At 47.8% G+C, this 13,131-nt stretch overlaps 1 protein-coding gene and 1 pseudogene across 2 annotated transcripts in view; one reads left to right on the forward strand and one right to left on the reverse strand.

The window, feature by feature from the left end:
- Positions 1–13,131, reverse strand: part of LOC308236323 (uncharacterized protein) — a 52,544-nt gene that overhangs the window by 38,237 nt on the left and 1,176 nt on the right. The window contains exons 2-3 of the mRNA XM_080645886.1: positions 1,078–1,291; positions 99–225 (exon numbers count right to left, since the gene is read on the reverse strand). Of these exons, the coding sequence (XP_080502012.1) occupies positions 99–225; positions 1,078–1,110 (160 nt within the window). The 5' untranslated portion in view covers positions 1,111–1,291. The remainder of the gene's footprint in view (positions 1–98; positions 226–1,077; positions 1,292–13,131) is intronic.
- On the forward strand, positions 8,536–8,849 carry LOC308235343 (large ribosomal subunit protein eL36-like; annotated as a pseudogene). The gene has a single exon. The product of its transcript is annotated as a large ribosomal subunit protein eL36-like (transcript).

Consider the following 13,131-nt stretch of genomic DNA (forward strand, 5'->3'; position numbering starts at 1 on the left):
AAGCAGTTCCACAGTCTACAAGGGAGGACACAGCACACCCTGGGAGATGGGACAAGAGAAATAGCAAAGCCAAGTTCAGGTGAGAGTGAGGGTCTTACCCTGCGAGGATATAAGTTCAAAGTTCTCCAGCATCACATTCAGGTACAGCTGTCTCTGACCCTCATCAAGGAGGCTCCATTCCTCCCTGGAGAAGTACAGGGCAATGTCCTCAAAGGTCACGCCAACCTGTCAGAATTGAGACAATTGAAACCAGAGCTGCCTTTCTGAGAACCAGTAATTCTACTTACACATCTTCCCCAACTTCAGCCTCCTCCAGGGCCTAATTCTAAGGCTGGCTGATCTCCCTTCAAGTCCCATTAATCACTGTTATTGCCCTCAGCAAGAACAGCTGGGTTGGGTGGGAAGAATTGGGAGACGGGAGGGTAGACAGCAATGCCATTTAAGGTCTGGGCAATCACTGCAAGGCCCCAGACTTCCTGCCAAAGCAATACCATCGCCGTGTCTTAGATCATGCCTCCCAGACAGAGCCAAACCTGGGTTTATGCTTCGCCTTTACGTCCCCACATCAGGTCCCTGGGACCTTCAGCTCACACTTCCTCCAGATGAGCACACCACTGGGTAATGTTTATCGCTTCCCATCTTCAGTCCCCAGGTTCACTCCCTCAGCTCTGCCCCCTTCCTGCTCCAATGCCACTGGGTCTCGCTGGACTCCCCCATGAACTTGGCACATGGCATGTAGAGAGCTTGTCTTCCAGCCGGGTCCAGGACCACCCCAGGCCCCTGATGGACCCCACAGCCGGGAAAGCCCCGAATGAGTCTGTGACGTCCTCCCTGCAGCCTCTGATCTGTCCGCCAATCCTCACAGCCCACATCCTCAGGGGAACCTCAGATGCAAGTCACCCCGTCCTCTCTGCCCTGCACTGGCTGTGCCTCAGAAGACACAACACTCCTCTCTCCCCTCCGCCTTCCTCACGTTCCTCTACGCAGAACTGAGCTGCAGGACGTGGCAGGCGCCCGCCCCCGAGCTGTTCTTTTCGGTGTAAGGAGGCGGTGGGGGCTCGGGGGACGCGCACTCACCTCAGCCCCGCGTCTCAGCGCCGGCGCCGCCATGACACTCTGTGGGCAGAACGGGGCGGGAGCTGCGGGAGAAGAGGCCGCCGCAGGAAGGGCGGTTCCTGTCCCGGCCCCGGCACAGGTCCCCGGGGTTGCGACGCGGAGTTTAAAATCGAGGACCACGACTCTCCCACCTTCTCCGTTGAGGTATCTCCACCAGGACTCAGCACGCTGGAGCCTGATTCTCCGTGAAGAAAATATGCCTCAGTGAGGAAGACGCCGGAAGTCCCGGCTCTGCGCCTGAGCTGCACAGGAAACGCCTTTTCTGACCGCTCATTGGCTAAGCTCCGTGCCACTCGGGGCGTTCTTGGTAACTTGCCTAATAAGAATGCCAGACGGTGATTTGGAGTTTTCCACCTCACTCCAGGAGGAAAAAGTGGAGGTCCGCTACCAGAGGGGCTAAGAAATGTCATATCCTGCCCTAGCCGGTTTGACTTAGTGGATAGAGCCTGGGCCTGCGGACCGCAGGGTCCCGGTTCGATTCCCGCCAAGGGCGGGTACCTAAGTTGCAGGCTCTTCCCTGGCCCAGCCCAGGTTAGGGCTCATGCCCGAGGCAACCAATCCATGTGTCCTTCTCATACTGATGTTTCTCTCTGTCTTTCCCTCTCTCTTCCACGATCTCTAAAAATCAATGGGTCCAGTGCAGATGCAAGAGAAAAGGGTCCTCTGTCTGTCTGATTGTGGCAGCCAAGATTGAATGGGGAATAGAGTAGGGGGAAAAAATTCAATGGAAAAATATCCTCAGGTGAGGATTTAAAAAAAAGAAAGAAATGTCATATCCTATGAAAAAGACATCTTGAAAATGCCTAAAGAAAGTTGTCATTTTTTCGTGGTGAAGGGACTGGAGTTCGTGTTGATGAAAACACATTATCTGTGAGCCCAATACAGCCGCTCACAATAAAAGAGGTATATGCCTGCATTGCAGAGTCTGAAATAATTTATCACATAAATAACTTACTTACATCATCAAATATGTATGTGACAAATGTAACACAAGAACGTAGGACCAGCCTTTCAACTGAGATGTATAATTTAAACTTTAATTGGAATTCTATAATTTAGTTATAATTTGAACTTCAATTATGATAAATAAATTTTGGCTCTGGCTGGTGTAGCTCAGTTGGCATTTTCTCATTCCATTGACTTTGTTTTTTTCAGGCAACTATAAAATATTGTAAAATACAAAGAGCAAAATAATAAGTTAAAAAAATCTCCAAGCTGCCCTAACCGGTTTGGTTCAGTGGATAGAGCCTAGGCCTGCAGACTGAAGGTTCCCAGGTTCGATTCCAATCAAGGGCACATGCCTGGGTTGCAGGCTCAACCCCCCAGTAGGGGGCGTGCAGGAGGCAGCCAATCAATGATTCTCTCTCATCATTGATGTTTCTATCTCTCTATTCCTTTCTCTTTCTCTCTGAGATCAATAAAAATATATTTTAAAAAGATCTCAAAGCTGAAAAGTTGAAATAATATTAGAGGTCAAATGAAGTTTGAACTGTGCTTCAAACTGACCTAATACCAGGTCCATGCTTAGGAGACTTTAGCTGTGACCATCATTATTATTCTCTTGAAAATGACCTACATTCAGCTGAAACCGGTTTGGCTCAGTGGATAGAGCGTCGGCCTGCAGACTGAAGGGTCCCAGGTTCAATTCCGGTCAGGGGCACGTACCTTGGTTGCGGGCACATCCCCAGTGGGAGGTGTGCAGGAGGTAGCTGATTGATGTTTCTAACACTCTATCCCTCTCCCTTCCTCTCTGTAAAAAATCAATAAAATATATTTAAAAAAAAAAAATAAAATGACCTACATTCAATTTTTTTATATAGATTATATCCTAAAAAGTGTATTTGTATCTCTTGGTTAACTGGAATCTGGAGTAAGGGTCTTAGTTTGGCCAGAGTGCGCTGGGCAATGGGGTAAGGGTTTGTATGCAAAAACACACAACAAGCTATGTTGTAACACAAAGATCCCTCACGCAGACAAAAAGGAACTGAAAAGGACAACGTGTGTTTAGAATATGGTCTGGGCTGCAGGGAAGACCTGGTGAGCACAGTGGTCTCATACAACCACTCTGCACATAGAGGACAGAATAACATTAGTAGTGGGGCCTGTGCATGGAGGAGAGGTGAGCCCTTGCCAGTGAGACCAGAATCCTGCAGGTCTCCAGGATCACTTCTTTTTTTTTTTTTTTTTTTTAATATATTTTATTGATTTTTTACAGAGAGGGATAGAGAGTTAGAAATATCGATGAGAGAGGAACATCGATCAGCTGCCTTCTGCACACCCCCTACTGGGGATGTGCCCGCAACCAAGGTACATGCCCTTGACCAGAATCGAACCTGGGACCCTTCAGTCCACAGGCCGACGCTCTATCCACTGAGCCAAACCGGTTAGGGCCAGGATCACTTCTGAATATGAGGCTCCAAAATTCACATCCTAATGTCAGAGCCATGTGCCAACAATAAGAGCCCGCTGGTATGGCTCAGTGTCCATCCATGAACCAATGGGTAACTGGTTCAATTCCTGATCAGGATAGTCAGGATACATGCCTGTTTTGTGGCTCATTCCGCCAGTAGGGGGCGCGCAGGAGGCAGCCAATGGATGTTTCTATCTCTCTATGCCTCTCCCTTCCTCTCTCTCTCAAATCAATAAAAATCTATTTAAAAAAAAAAAAAACACAAAAAAAACAACAGCCGAAAACGGTTTGGCTCAGTGGATAGAGCGTCGGCCTGCGGACTGAAGGGTCCTGGGTTCGATTCCGGTCAGGGGCATGTACCTTGGTTGCGGGCACATCCCCAGTAGGGGGCGTGCAGGAGGCAGCTGATCGATGTTTCTCTCTCATCGATGTTTCTAGCTCTCTATCCCTCTCCCTTCCTCTCTGATAAAATATCAATAAAATATATTTAAAAAAAAAAAAAAACATCCTTAGAGGTAGACTGAGGTATCAAGCTCACCTCAGTGGATGGGATCACTGCCTGTCATCCAAAATGTGGGTGAAAGTGCAGACCCAGCTCAAATCACCAAGGTCTCCTGAGGGGCATTCTCCAAGCTGGGCCCAAGGCGAGGTGAGCAGATAAATTGCACCTCGAACTCAAAGTTTCCCTGGAGAAGCCTTTAAGGAGAGCAGGAGAGAATCATCATAATTGCAACAGTGGAAACAGCAACTTTAGCTGAGCCTCCCTGGTCCTCACAGTGTGCCTGCCCCAGTGAAGACCTCACAGCACTGGCAGGCATCGTCTTTGGCTCTGGAGCCAGAATCCTGGGTTGGAATCCAGCCTCTTATATCTGACAGTTGTCTGGGGTTTTTGTTGTTGTTGTTTTGTATTTTTGCTTGTTTGTTTTTTGATCCTCTCCCGAGGATATTTTTCCATTGATTTTAGAGAGAGTGGAAAAGAGAGGGAAAGACAAAGAGAAATATTGATGTGAGAGAAACACATCGATTGGTTGCTTCCTGCGTGCATCCTGACCAGGGCCCAGGCCAGGGAGGAACCTGCAACCGAGGTACGTACCCTTGACCTGAATCAAACCTGCGACCCTTTGGTCCTCAGGCTGATGCTCTATCCACTGAACAACTGGCTCGGACGTGACACTTGTCTGTTGAATAAACTCTGAGAACCTGTATCATTTCTCAAGCACTAAACCAGGGGTCCTCAAACTTTTTAAACAGGGGGCCAGTTCACTGTCCCTCAGACCGTTGGAGGGCCGGACTATAGTTAAAAAAAAAAACTATGAACAAATTCCTATGCGCACTGCGGGCCCAGGACAAGTCGGCTGCTAAGCAGGACAGGCAGCGGCACCCGGCGGGCCGGATAAATGTCCTCGGCGGGCCGCATGTGGCCCGCGGGCCATAGTTTGAGGACCCCTGCTAAACTTTCCCAGTAATTCTATGTTAGTTTCCACTGCCAAGGTTGTTCTGATAATTAAGAGAAAACACTGCCCTAATGGGTTTGGCTCAGTGGATAGAGTGTCGGCCTGAGGACTGAAGGGTCCCAGGTTTGATTCCGGTCAAGGGCATGTACCTTGGTTGCAGGCACATCCCCAGTGGGGACTGTGCAGGAGGCAGCTGATCGATGTTTCTCTCTCATCGATGTTTCTAACTCTCTATCCCTCTCCCTTCCTCTCTGTAAAAAATCAATAAAATATATTAAAAAAAAAAAAAAAAAAAGAGGAAACGCTCAAAAAGCTAATCCTGGAATCCTGGTACAGGAAAGCACTCTGATACTTGTATTGATCCTCAGAGTCCTAGATAAGAACCATTATCACGGGGAGAGTTTCCATCGAGGCGGCTCTGAGGGGGGTGAAGAGGAATTTCTCCGCGCCCTGATAGGAGCAGGGAGCAGCTGGATCCAGAGCAACGTGGAAGGCCTCTCGCGGATCGATGGAGTCCCTTTTTCCTGTTGCAACCCCCACTCACCCAGGCCTTGCCTGCAAGACCGGCTCTCAGACCCCCACGCCCACCCCCTCTTCGATCCCAGTCAGCCCAACCTAAACCTCTGGGCTCAAGGATGCCACGGGGTGCTGCTGGGGCACCTGCAGGGGCTGGCGAGCACATGCTGGCTGTCACCTTCCTGCTGCAGACTCCGGTGCTCCCGGGCCTGCGGTACCCGCAGACGGCACTGGAGGGGCTTGGAGGAGTCATCCATGGGGAAGGGGAGACCCAGGGCTCTCTCTTTCCCGGGGGGCTGAGACACAGGCTGAAAACAGCCTGGCTGCAGGGAGGGGCTGCCCACAGGCCAGCACAGGGGTGGGCAAACTTTTTGACTCAGGGCCACAATGGGTTCTTAAACTGGACCGGAGGGCCGGAACAGAAGCATGGATGGAGTGTTTGTGTGAACTAATATAAATTCAAAGTAAACATCATTACGTAAAAGGGTACGGTCTTTTTTTTTTTTTTATTTCAATAGTTTTCTTCATTTCAAACATTTTAACAAGAAGAATGTAAACACTAATTATAATTTGAAACTTCAAAAAATGGAGGAATCATAGCACAATGACATACCTTCTATTGAAGATGGCAAAGGCAAAATAAAATTGCCTAACAAAGGAAAGGTAGAAAAGCCTTTCAAATTAAACTTAAATATAATAAAATAATTTAAAACTAAAACAAATAGAAAAGAACAAAATGTGTAAACAGTAAATTAAATATTTTCTCTAGTGCAACTTCCAAATTATGCCCGGGACGTAGATGTACATGGCAATGTAGACTGGAATGAAAGGTTTTTGGTGTTTAAAACATCAGCTTCAGTGGGAACAGTGTTGTTGGTCTCCTTTTTAGCTAATGCTCTGATACTGTGCTCTCCAGGGCGTGTCTCCCTACATCACCACGATAACGTGTCTACGCATTCCCAGGGTGATGTCGGGGGACGTCCATGGGCATTACAAGGAGCCTCTGGAAGATTGAGAGGTTGTTCCTTCTACTGAATGGGGATATAAATCCGCCCACTCAGAAGAAGGAGCTGCGGCCGTGTTTTCCGACGTTGCCATGTTAACACTGCTGCTGGTGAAGGAGCGGAGGGGAGAGCAAGAGAACCCTCCGCTCTTTCGGCTCCTCGGGCGGATAGAACAGCCGAACGGGGCCGGATCTGGCCCGCGGCCGTAGTTTGCCCATGGCTGGGCTAGCACCTGGGGAGGCCCCTCCAGAAGAGGAACCGTCTAAGGAGGATCCACCTGAGGCCTAGTGGCCTGGAGCTTGGGTTGGGAGTCAGGCAGGGGGAGAAGGAGACGGGGTGGAGAAGACAGGAAACCTCACAACTCTTTTGCCAAGGCCCCTGGTGGGAAAGTGGGGCGGGGGGCCCTGGGATTAGAGTGGTTAAGAATAATCAGCAAACTGGATGGGGTAGGAGAAAAAAACAAAGGGTCCGAGGGCCTAGCCCCTGCGGCCAGAACAACCCAGAAACAAAACTCCCAGGGTGGTGGGCAAGCGACATGGGAAGGGCTGGGGACGCTGCCCCTGCGGACTCAGGGAAGCTTCTGGACTGAAGCGGCTGGTTTCCTCCTCAAGGGGGTGGGTTCCTGAGAGAATTGGTTTCTGTCTGAGAGAGAAGCCAGGAGGCCAAGGTTCTGACCCTGGTAAGAATCAAAATGCAAGAAACAGACTAGCCCTAACTGGTTTGCTCAGTGGAGAGAGCGTCGGCCTGTGGACTGGGGTCCCAGGTTTGATTCCGGTCAGGGGCATGTACCTTGGTTGCGGGCACATCCCCAGTGGGGAGTGTGCAGGAGGCAGCTGATGGATGTTTCTAACTCTCTATCCCTCTCCCTTCCTCTGTAAAAACATCAATAAAATAAATTTTTTAAAAAAGAAAAAAGAAACAGACTAATAAAACAAAACAAAAAAGGAAAAATAAAAAGGAACCGAGGCCCTGATTTGAGGGAAGGGTTATTGATCTGTGAGTCCCAATGAAGTTCAGAAATCTGGGATTCAAAGCCAGGGTGTCTGAGCCAGGGCATGGGGAGTCTGATCACTGCCCTCCTCCTATTTCCTTGTGCACTGGGCTTTGGGGCTCAAAGCCCTGCTCATCTGCATGCCATCTGGCCCTGCTGAGAATCCTGCTCCAACCTAAGAACCACTAATATAGGAGACCAGGAAAACGGGAGAACACTGCAAAGCAAGGGCTTGTGGTATGACTAAGTGACTGTACTTCTGAAAACTATGGAGCACGTTAATCGGGTGAAAATTAAAAGTGTTCGCTACAGCCCTGGCTGTTATGCCTCAGAGGTTAGAGCAATAACTTGTGCAGCAAAAGGTGGTAGGTTTGCCCTAACCGGTTTGGCTCAGTGGATAGAGCGTCAGCCTGCGGACTCAAGGGTCCGGGTTCGATTCCAGTCAGGGGCGTGTACCTTGGTTGCGGGCACATCCCCAGTGCGGGGTGTGCAGGAGGCAGCTGATTAATGTTTCTCTCTCATCGATGTTTCTAGCTCTCTATCCCTCTCCCTTCCTCTCTGTAAAAAATCAGTAAAATGTATATAGATATTTTTGAAAAAGGTGGTGGGTTTGATTCCTGGTCAAGGGCATGTACCCAGCTTGCCGATTGGATTTCCGTCCCCATTCAGAATGCCTTTGGGAGGCAACCGATCAATGTATCACTCTCACATCTCTCTCTCTCTCTCTCCCTCCCTCCCTTCCAGTCTTTCAAAAAAAAAAAAAAAAATCAATGGAAGCCAACTGGTGTGGCTGAGCATCGACCTATGAACCAGGAGGTCACGGTTCGATTCCAGGTCAGAGCACATGCCCGGGTTGCGGGCTCAATCCCCAGTGTGTGGCGTGTAGGAGGAGCTGGTCAATGATTCTCTCTCATCATGGCTGTTTCTATCTCTCTCTCTCTCCCTCCCTTCCTCTCTAAAATCAATAAAAATACACTTTAAAAAATCAATGGGAAAAAATCATTGGCTGCCTTCCGCCAAGGCAGCCACTGAGGAGCAACAGCCATGGCTTTGTGCTACCCCATGGCCTTGTGTCTCAAGGGCCACAAGGTCACCAAGAACACGAGCAAGCGAAGGCACAGCCGCCTCACTGGGCACCTCACCTTGCACACCAAGTTCATACGGGACATGACCCAAGAAGTGTGTGGCTTTCCCCCTAGGAGTGTCATGCCACGGAGCTGCTCAAGGTCTCTAAGGACAAGAGGGCCCTGAAATGCATCAAGAAAAGTGTGGGGACACACATCCGTGCCAAGAGGAAGGGAGAGGAGCTGAGCCATGTCCTTGCAGCCACGAGAAAGGCAGCAGCTAAGAAGAACTGAGCCCCACCCCCCGTGTATAATAAAAGCTGTTCAGAAAAAAAAAAAATCATAGGCTGATTACGAAAAAAAAGTGTTCATTACATTGGGCACAGCATGAAAAATTGAAAAAATATTAGAACTAACTATCCCAATATAAAGAAAATTTATTGCATAAAGAAAACAAAAGGCACGAAATGAGTGCAATTTCAACATATATCTTTGTTGTTTCCCTGTCCCTTTGATTAAAAAAATGCTAGCATCCATAGATTAGGCAGACATTTTACCAGATACAGTGGTAACAAATGCATATCTAAACGTTCATCATTGAGGTTACAGATGAACAGGCAAATAGATACACTGTGTAAGGTCTGGGAGAGGCCCAAACACAGGAGCTTCTGTCCCCATGAAGTTGGGGTGCAGCACCCTCCCCATACTTGGATGTGTTCGCCCCCTGCAAGGTCTCTGCATATCCTCCTAATGGAAGGATTATGGATCCTTCCTCAACAGGCATTATTGATCATGAACTCTATTTCTAAACCCTATTACGTGTCATCACTTAAAATTTAGAAGAGTTCCAGGTGCTTTGTACCAAGAACCGGGGACAGAGATCAGTATGTACTGTCTGTATCTCACATGGTCAAATAGCCTATCTCAAAAGGATACATGCTGAATGACTCAATTTTTCTAATATTCTATAAATGATAAAAGTTATAGGTACAAAGAGAACTATGATGACAAAAACTAGGGTTAGGGCAAGGATGTGACTATGAAAAGGAAGCTGGGCCTGTGTGGCACAGTGGTTGAGTGTCAACCCATGAACCAGGTCACAATTTGATTTCCCGTCAGGGCATATGCCCAGGTTTCAGGCTGGATCCTCAGTAGAGGGTGTGCAGGAGGCAGCCAATCAATGATTCTCTCTCACTATTGATGTTTCTATCTCCCTCTTCCTCTCTCTGAAATCAATAAAAACATATTTGAAAGAAAAGGTAGCCCTAACTGGTTTGGCCCAGTGGATAGAGCGTCGGCCTGTGGACTGAAGGGTCCCAGGTTCGATTCTGGTCAAGGGCATGTACCTTGGTTGTGGGCACATCCCCAGTAGGGGGTGTGCAAGAGACAGCTGATTGATCTTTCTCTCTCATCGATGCAGGAGACAGCTGATTGATCTTTTTCTCTCATCCGATGTTTCTAACTCTCTCTCCCTCTCCCTCCCTCTCTGTAAAAAATCCCTACCTTCTGCACGCCTCCCACCGGGGATGTGCCCGCAACCAAGGTACATGCCCTTGACCGGAATCGAACCGGGGACCTGGGACCCCTCAGTCTGCCAGCTGATGCTCCATCCACTGAGCCAAACTGGTTAGGGCAATAAGGGCACCTTTGAACCAGAAGCCATGTACAAGGATTTTCAAGGCAGCAGTATTCCTAACAATCCAGACTGCAAATGACACGACTCCAATGAACAGTAAGAAAAACTGCCATATACTCAGACTACAGCAGGCCATGGGGGTAATTCAACCTTGGCCCAGCTTTGTAAGCTAAGAATGCTTTCAATGTTTTCAGGTTTTATTTTATATGTTTTTGACATTATTAGGAGAGTTCATTTAGGAAGTCACACGGGTAGAAACATTGAGCCAGCTGAGCTGTGTGGGCTCAGAAACAAGTCACAGAGGCCAGGGAAGGGGCCCTTGGGCTTAGGAGAGAGAAAGGCAAAGGGATCTCTCCCGGGGGGAAGGAGGTGGGGAAGAGGAAGGCCCAGGGGTGCTCTCCAGAGACAGAGAGCACCTAATGGTGTTTTTAAAGATAAAAACAAAAACAAACAAACAAACAAAAACCACACCTTTTTGTGAAGTATATATGAGAGACATTCTGTGGCTTGCAACTCCTAAAATAATAACTGTGTAAACATTATAGAATAGGGTATTCTGACCCTCATTACAGAGAAAACAATATACACCTATGTACTGAGGAAAAGAAGCCTGACATTAAAAAATGCATAATGACCAGGCCTGGGTGGGTCAGTGGTTGAGCGTTGACCTATGAACCAGAAGGTCATGGTTAGATTCCCAATCAGGGCATGTGCCTGGGTTGCAGGCTGGATCCCGTGTGGGGCATGTGGGAGGCAGCTAATCAATGATTCTCTTTCATTATTTATGTTTGACTGTCTCTCTCCATCTCCTTTCTTCTCTGAAATCCATAAAAAGTATATTTTTTAAAAATGCATAATGTAAGATTGATTGATACAGTTAAAATGGGTAAACTAAATAAACTATAAAGATCAGAATGATTAATTACATGATAAAAGTATAAAGCAAAGCTTAAAGTGCTTGGTAGGGAGAGTAGATGGTAATTACCTGTGGGTGAGAGGATGTAATATAATTGGGGGGGGGGTGTCACAGAACACCACAGGGTGCTGGAGTGTTGTTTCTTACATATGCGAGCAGTACACATGTACATGTATGTAAACACTGCTTTTAAACTTCTTAAGTTGCAGATTTTTTTTTTTTTTTAATATATTTTATTGATTTTTTTACAGAGAGGAAGAGAGAGGGATAGAGAGTTAGAAACATCGATGAGAGAGAAACATCGATCAGCTGCCTCCTGCACACCCCCTACTGGGGATGTGCCCACAACCAAGGTACATGCCCTTGACCGGAATCGAACCTGGGACCCTTCAGTCCGAAGGCCGACGCTCTATCCACTGAGCCAAACCGGTTTCGGCAAGTTGCAGATTTTTTTAAGTTAACAATTCAGTGGAAGAGCTCAACAATACCAAAATCTTGTACTTAAAAGAACAAACAATCTAGACCACCAATGACACGGTTTAAAATATATATATTTTATTGACTTTTCCCACAGAGAGGGAGAGAGAGAGTTAGAAACATCGATGAGAGAGAAACATCAATCAGCTGCCTCCTGCACACCTCCTACTGGGGATGTGCCGGCAACCAAGGTACATGCCCTTGACCGGACTCGAACCTGGGACCCTTGAGTTTGCAGGCGGACGGTCTATCCACTGAGCCAAACCAGTTAGGGCATCAATGACACCGTTTAATGAAAAGTAAGAAAACTGCCATAAGGCAGTTTGTAGTGAGAAGGGTGGAAAGAAAACTGGCGCTAACAAAGAATATGAACAATGAATGGGAGACATAAAGCCCATTGAAGAAGCTCCTTGAGTCTTAAAGAAGAATATAAACGTACTGATGTCATTAAATTGGAAATCCTGGATGGATCACAATTTCATGATCCCACCCTCCTAGAAAGTGTTAACTCCGGACACTGTGGCAGGTGAATTTTCTGGGTAAGCAGCAGGACTCCGTGGTTCACTACAACCCCAATTTCCTGTTTTGTATTGAAGAGCTGAGCCAATGGATTGAGATAAAAGTAAATTGTAAACATTAGAAAGGACAGAAAATTAATCTTCAGACGATATTTCATCAACACGGAAAAAGATATTCAAGGTATTTCTTATTTAAAAGAGAAAATGGCCCTAGCTGGTTTGGCTCAGTGGCTGGAGTGTCCGCCTGCGGACTAAAGAGTCCTGGGTTCGATTCCGGTCAAGGGCACATGCCCAGGATTGCAGGCTCGATCCCCAGTGGGGGGTGTGCAGGAGGCAGCCAATCAGTGAATCTCTCTTAATGTTTCTCTCTCTCTTCCTCTCTGAAATAAAATATATATATATAAAATAATAAATAAATAAGTAAATCTATACTAATAGACCCGTGAATTATTTCTTTGAATTATACTAATTAGACCTTCCCGACATCCTTCTGGACAAAACCATGGTGGCGGGCGAGGCAGAGGCGGATAGGGGCAATCAGGCTGACAAGGGAGGGCAGTTGGGTGCGAGCAGGCCAGTGGGGGGGTGGTGGGCAGGAGGGGTATTTGGGGGCAATCAGTCCAGCAGGAGCAATTAGGGGTGATCAGGCTGGAAAAGGGGAGGCAGTTGGGGGTGATCAGGCCAGCAGGCAAAGTGGTTAGGGGCAATCAGGCAGGCAGGCAGGTGAGCAGTTAGGAGCCAGCGGTCCCAGATTGCAAGAGGGATGTCCTCCTGCTGACAGTCAGACATCCCCCGTGGGGTCCCAGATTGGAGACGGTGCAGGCCAGGCTGAGGGACAGCCCCCTCCTGCCCCTGCATGAATTTCGTGCACAGAGCCACTAGTAAATAAATAAATGAAAGAGAAAATGTCCCCCAGAAAACACCAGGCACATTTTCACTTACATTGGCTAGAACTACGCACCACGTACCCCAGTTCATTTCATAGAAACTCAGGCACTAGCCACGGGAGCTGGAGCCACCATCGTGGCT

The sequence above is a fragment of the Plecotus auritus genome, assembly GCF_963455305.1.
Source record: "Plecotus auritus genome assembly, chromosome: 10".
In the NCBI taxonomy this organism is placed as follows: Eukaryota; Metazoa; Chordata; class Mammalia; order Chiroptera; family Vespertilionidae; genus Plecotus; species Plecotus auritus.